We start from the raw sequence: 6,000 nt of genomic DNA, 5'->3' as shown, positions 1-6,000 counted from the left end.
CTCGACCCCGAGCTGCGCGAGATGACAAGCACCGCGACGACAAGCAGCGCGAGCTCGTCGCTGTAGCGCGCGTTGTCATGGACTGTAGATGACTGCGCAGGCGGCTGGGATAAACAAGAAATGCAATGAACTCAGTCTTCTTACGCAGCTATCTAGTCCGCTATGGCGCTACTGCGGCGAGCTCGCGCTGCTTGTCGGGTGCGTGTTGGTCGTCTCGCGCAGCTCGGGGTAGAGCTTGTTGGCGGCCGTCAAGTCTTTCAGGAAATTTTGCATGTCGATCTTCTTTTGCTGCAAGAGGTACTCGGTGGCCTGCACGGCGAGCGGCCCACGGACGTCGTAGCTGCCGACGTCGGTCGCTTCGTTGTGCAGCGCCAGCATCGAGCTAAAGCCGAGCGCATCTACGCGAAGCGCGTCAGACAATACACCGCTGAAGAAAGCACGGACTGAGCGTGTCGAGGTCCGTGAGAATGCGCTTGTGGGCGGCGAGGGCCAAAGCGTCCTTCTCGTCTTCGTCGAATGCGGCGGTATCGTCGTGGAGGATGGAACGCGACGACTCGGTCGAAGGCTCGAGAAAGCTTGACGGCGGGCGAAGGGTGGGCTCGCTAAGGCGCAACGGCGGGCGATCTGCGGTACTTCGCTTTGGCTCGGCGGAGTGCTCGGCGGCGGGGTCAGCCGTGCTGCGGCGGCGCTTCTTGATCTTGGCGCTCGCTGGCTGCGCTTCGACCTTGAGCGTTGGGTCGCGCAGCCGATGGTTCTTGAACCAGACCTAGAGCAAGCATATGACCTTTCGAGCCGATGGCGAGCCTCCGCGTACATGCATCTGCGCCACTTCGAGGTTCAGGTGCTTGGCGATGGCCTCGCGCGCCTCCTTGTGCTCTGCGCGATACGTGATCCCATGCTCATCGCGCTGGCTCACGAGGTACTCGACCTGCGCCGCCGTTAGCCGGGACCCCATTGCCTTGCGCGGGCCATCCTCCGCCGGACGTTGCGGCTCGCTCACTTCCATCGCCAGACAATCGTGTGGCGCTGATTGGCTGAAAAGATCTCGAAATTAACCTTTTCTCATGCGATCATTGGACAGAACCAGCCAATGGCATCTAGGCTGCACCGACCACAACCGGCCACGTCATAGCGGGTCGGATGCAGGCCCGTCAACTGCGCCAGTAGTTGGCGCCAGGTTGCTTCAGCTTTACTGAGGCTCTACCGTCCACTACTCTCATGGGTGCTATATCCTAGCTACTCGCTCGCTTACGACACTAGCGCGTGTCTCGCAGTGTACCCAGCATCTTGTTGCATGGTGGCGTCACCATAGTCCTGACACGGTCCCATCCCCGCAGCCATCCACAGTCGCGCTGTGCTCCTCTGCCATCGATGCCTAGTGCTCCTCGCTCCATAGCCACAAGCCGCCAGCAGTGATACCAAGGCTCTTCTTGATTCAGAATATATATACGTATAGACTAGCTGCAAATGGCTCATCGGTACTGTTTGCACGGAATGCAAACGTACGTGATGGCAAAGCCGAGGACGGATACAAAGCCCGAGACAATGAGCACTGAGGGCACGCCGTAGGCGACTTGGATATGGCCGTAGAGGTACGCGCCGACGGCCGCGCCGAGCTTGCCAGCGGCGGCCGACATCCCGTTGAGCTGGACGCGGACTTCGGTCGGGAAGAGCTCGGCGGGCAGCGAGAACGTGCTGACGTTCGGGCCAAAGTTGGAGAAGAAGAACGTGAGCGCATACATGACAAAGAGGAGCGACTTGAGCGGGAGGAGTGCGTGGTAGAAGAGGCCCATGACGAGGAAGATGACGGCCATGATGGCGAAGCCTTGCATCTGGATGTGCTTGAAGTCCATGCGGCCGATCATGTAGAGGCTGAGGTAGTACCCTGGCAGCGCGATCGCCGACGTGAGCACCGAGAACTGGATCGTCTGCACCATCGTCGAGGCTTCTTCTGCGTACAAGCCCTCGAGGATCACGGGCGTAAAGATGATGTTGCCGTAAAACGTAATGTCAAAGAGGAACCAGCCGAGGGCTGTGCCAATGAACTGGCGCTCGTACGTCTTGAGCGCAGTCCAGACGCTCATCTTGTGCGGGTTGGCTTGGTTGCGCAGGTACGCGCCCGTCTCCTTCGACACGATCGCTTCATGCAACACGACGAGGCCCGGAAGCGCGCCCGCGCCGAGCAGCACCCGCCACACGATCGCATGGTCGAGCGCTGTCTGCAGCAAGAGGTACGTCAAGAGGAACGACGCGAGCTGGCCCCAGCCTTGGAACGAAAAGACTGCGGCGACGCGCTTGTTGTTGAGGACCGGGTCCGAGCTGCCTTCGGCGGCCGACGCGGCCGAGAGCGGGTAGACACCACCGACGCCGATGCCGAGGAGGAACCGACAGGCCGCGAGGATCGTGTAGACGGAGCCATCGTACGGTAAGATGGCGCTCATGATGGCGCCAATGACGGTCAGCGTCAGCGTCAGAATCATGCCCTTGCGGCGCCCAAGCGCATCACCAATGTAGCCAAAGAGGAGCTGGCCGACGATCGCACCGATGAGTGAGCACGCCGAGACGGCGGGAATCGCCGAGACGTCGCTATCGGGCGTGGTCTCCTTGACCATGAGCACCGCGCTGCCAATGATCGCGAGGTTGTACTACGATAGGTGCATCATGAGCGTGGTCATCGAGCAAGTAGATGGCAGTCGTACGGCAGTGCTAAAGTTGGCAACCGCCGAAACGAGCACGCGGCGGTTGATGGTCTCGGTGAGCGAGTCGGCGCGCTCGAGGAGCGGCGAGGCCTCCTTGGTGGGCGGCGAGGCGTCCTTGGTCGGCGGCGACTGCACCGTGATGGCGACTTGTGGGGCGGGCGGGGCCATCGAATGCAAAAGTGACGGAGATGGTTCGCAGGTCGCTGCTTGGGTCATTCTGTGGTGCCAGATTCACGCCTCTGACGTCAACGTATACGCTGAATCTGCACCCGGGCGTGATGACCTTCCGGATACGACCTTCAACATCCGGGTGCAAACCATGGAAAACCGGATAACTTGTTTGTAACCGGACACCCTGCGACACCACGCGCGGTGATTGGTGCAATGGTACGTTTTTGCACCAATCAGACGCCGTGACGCCGACTTCAACTTCAGACAGGCGGCGGGAAGCTGTTGTGGGATCTTGCGTCAGGCCGAACGGGTCTGGTCTTCAGACTGTATGTGGTTGTGACCACCACCCACAATCAGCGGCTCATCGGCGTGCAGAGGAGAGCTCTCTAGTAGTGAGGTCTCTTGGGTGGTGCTCGAGGGAGGGGTTTCGTCGCGGCTACTGGGAGGAAAATAAATCATCTTCGCGGGTTCAACTCCCGGCACGGCCGAGATGATTTGCACGCAGATTCGATCGCGTGACGTGCAATATCCACAAGATGCGCACCTGCCAACCTGCACCCTTCCCCATCCAAACGCACGGTTCCCAAGAGGGACCCTTCACCCGACGCCACGACCGCGCCGCAGTGTATATGTCCGACGTCGACCAAGCTTTCGAAATAGAACCTGGTTCTCAGCACAACGGCAAGGAATTCGTTGCGTCGTCGTGAACCGTCGCAAAGCTCGGAACCGTCCTCGCTTGGGACGTCCTTGAGAGTTGACAAGGATCTTTGGGTTTCTATGTACACGTCGTCGGTTGGGTGCTGCATAGCCGCGATGTCGCCATGGTGCTGGCGTCATCGACAAAGTTGAAGTGGGACCGAATCTTCGCACCATGAAGTTCACGAGCCGCAGGTTCGAAGCCGCAGCTGAGTTGGCGCCGTTTTGGTCCCACGCGCTGAAATTTCGCGCCCGTCTGGTCGCGCAACTGGGCACTGCGCTGGTGAAGGAAGCACTGCGATGGCTGCAGAATCTGCTTGCTCTTTGCTTGGTCTGGGCACCGCCACGTATCGCACGTACTTTCCTCTTCGCGTACTTCTTAGAAGGCGGCTCTGTGCAATCTCGTATGCCAAGGAATCTGGCCTCGCTCCGAGAAGCCGTCGACTTCAACGAGGTTGTCGCGCCACTTTGAATCTCCAATCTCCAATGCCATTGGCCGCCTCGCTTGGTTTTCAACCAATCCACGCTGTGTACGCATCTGCATTTAAGCCAATCCACATGCACGATGGTGTCACTCGGGATTGGCTAAAATGGGCGCAATAAGCCGCCTGACGTAGCCAATCACTGGACATCGCGCAAAGCAGCAAAGCGGACGACGATGGCAGCGAAGGCAGGCAAGATCTTCTCGGGGGAAGACAGCGAGTCCGAGGAAGAAGAAGAAGGTAGACGCGCGCTCCGTGCACATGATGCTCCATGAAGCATGCTAGATGAGCCCATGTGGGTACCGACGATCGCGCCGAAAGCACCCGTTCTGGAGAAGGCGCCTGTGCCTCCTGCCTCGCCCGCGACCGTGGTCGCCCCGACGCTCGCCGCCGACGAGAACGTGCCCACCGAGCCTTCGAGCACGTTGACGCAGCCAGCACCATCCCCGATCGATATTCCGGCCTCGGCCCAAGCCACACCGCTGGCCTCGCCGCTGCAACCCGTGCCGGACGAGAACGATGTCTGGCGACAAGCTTTGAGCAGCCCTTTTACCGAGGTCGACGGCATGGACAAGGTATCGCTACCTATGAACCAACACATATCTCATGCATGCTGCTAGATGAGCTTGGCAGCGGCGAGCAAGCTGCAGAGCGTCTTGGACGGAACGCTCGAGCAGATCCGCGAGCTCGTCGAGAGCCAAGAGGTAGACTGCCGGCGTCCTACGACGTGGCTCATGACGACGATGGAAATGCACTAGCACTTGCTCAACGTTGTCTCGGAGCGCAACGCCAAGATCACGCGCAACGCCAAGATCGCCGGCGTGGAGCAGACCATGTCGCAGGTGCCCATTTACTTTCAAAAGGTAGTGGCGATGAAGAGTCGCATGGCCGACATGACCGCGTCCATCGAGCGCATGAAGAAGCAAGCTGAGTACTTCCAGGTCGAGGCGCAGTCGCGGGCGATCGCCAAGGAGGACCGCCGCGATAAGATGTCCCAGTGGAACATACTTTTGTCGGCAAAGCCCTCGAACGACCTCCAGCGCAAGCTGGATGAAGGCGCACCCTCGACGCTTGGCCGCTCGACGACATAAGACGGAATCGAGTGTACTAGTACCTATGGTGTTGACGGCGCTTGCGTCGAGTGGACCTACCATTTCTTCGACCTCATGAAGACTGCAATCAAATGGAGCGCAATGGATATATCGCCAATGACGGCATGGACCGAGCGTGGGATCCCTGCCACATGCAGCGCCGCGCGTCGATTCAATGGCGGGAAGAGCTTGGTGCGATCACATCCCACCAAACCAGTGACGTGTGTCTAGTATCGTAGTAGTAGTTGACCTCGTAGTCGTCGCTGCAAAATGAAGATGACATGTATGATGGAGAAGACATACAACTAGACAGCTTGCAGGCAGCCTCACCGACTGGGTTTGGACGCTTCTTCTGCCTCTTGGGCTCTTTGTTGTCCTTGTCGCTCGTGAAATCGAATGGCTTCTGCGGCGTGCGATCGGTTAAGTGGATTTCTTTGAGCTGGATGGAGCTGCCGGTCCTCGGATACAACGCGTGCAGCAGCTTCAACGTACGTGCGTCTTGAGCACGACCGTCAGGGTGCCCATCGTCAGGTCTCTCCTGGAAGATTGGGTCCCCCGTCGGGGTCCCCTCGCTTTCGTGACTTTCATTCGACTACATATTTGTAAGTGAGTATTGCCTGACTAGGGTGGAGGGCCCTCAAATTCGCAATATTTGTAGGTCCCCTCTGTGGTTCATCCTGATCAATTGCATTGCCAGCAGTCCCTATGAGGTTGCTTGATGCCCATGAACTCGGTCCTGTGCGCTGGTGTCGACATGCTCGTGGTTCTCTTGACTGCGTCCACCCCGCTAGTATGTGCATGTTCGTACCAAATACCAAAGTAGAAGAAAATCAAGATTGATGATTGTAACGTGTTGAGCAT

The 6,000-nt window shown here is 58.7% G+C and overlaps 3 protein-coding genes across 3 annotated transcripts; 1 reads left to right on the top strand and 2 right to left on the bottom strand.

The window, feature by feature from the left end:
• Nucleotides 1–113: 113 nt before the first annotated feature.
• Nucleotides 114–1,027, bottom strand: SDRG_14759 (hypothetical protein). Its single transcript, XM_008620913.1, has 3 exons — nucleotides 815–1,027; nucleotides 445–766; nucleotides 114–398 (listed from the first exon to the last, which is right to left on the bottom strand). Exons 1-3 carry the CDS (start codon nucleotides 1,004–1,006, stop codon nucleotides 169–171), a joined length of 744 nt encoding a protein of 247 aa, XP_008619135.1. The 5' UTR covers nucleotides 1,007–1,027; the 3' UTR covers nucleotides 114–168.
• A 400-nt stretch (nucleotides 1,028–1,427) lies between these two features.
• On the bottom strand, nucleotides 1,428–2,867 carry SDRG_14758 (hypothetical protein; the record flags this gene model as incomplete). The annotated part of the gene is made up of 2 exons (XM_008620912.1): nucleotides 1,428–2,645; nucleotides 2,700–2,867. The coding sequence occupies 2 exons, from the start codon at nucleotides 2,865–2,867 to the stop codon at nucleotides 1,473–1,475; spliced, it is 1,341 nt and encodes a 446-aa protein (XP_008619134.1). The 3' UTR covers nucleotides 1,428–1,472.
• A 1,309-nt stretch (nucleotides 2,868–4,176) lies between these two features.
• SDRG_14757 (hypothetical protein) lies at nucleotides 4,177–5,280 on the top strand. The gene is made up of 4 exons (XM_008620911.1): nucleotides 4,177–4,288; nucleotides 4,334–4,623; nucleotides 4,669–4,752; nucleotides 4,807–5,280. Exons 1-4 carry the CDS (start codon nucleotides 4,225–4,227, stop codon nucleotides 5,137–5,139), a joined length of 771 nt encoding a protein of 256 aa, XP_008619133.1. The 5' UTR covers nucleotides 4,177–4,224; the 3' UTR covers nucleotides 5,140–5,280.
• The last annotated feature ends 720 nt before the right edge of the window (nucleotides 5,281–6,000 follow it).

This window comes from Saprolegnia diclina (genome assembly GCF_000281045.1).
Source record: "Saprolegnia diclina VS20 unplaced genomic scaffold supercont1.77, whole genome shotgun sequence".
Lineage (NCBI taxonomy): Eukaryota > Oomycota > Saprolegniomycetes > Saprolegniales > Saprolegniaceae > Saprolegnia > Saprolegnia diclina.
The sequence above is the reverse complement of the archived record's forward strand: the minus strand, read 5'-3'. Positions and strand labels throughout refer to the sequence as shown.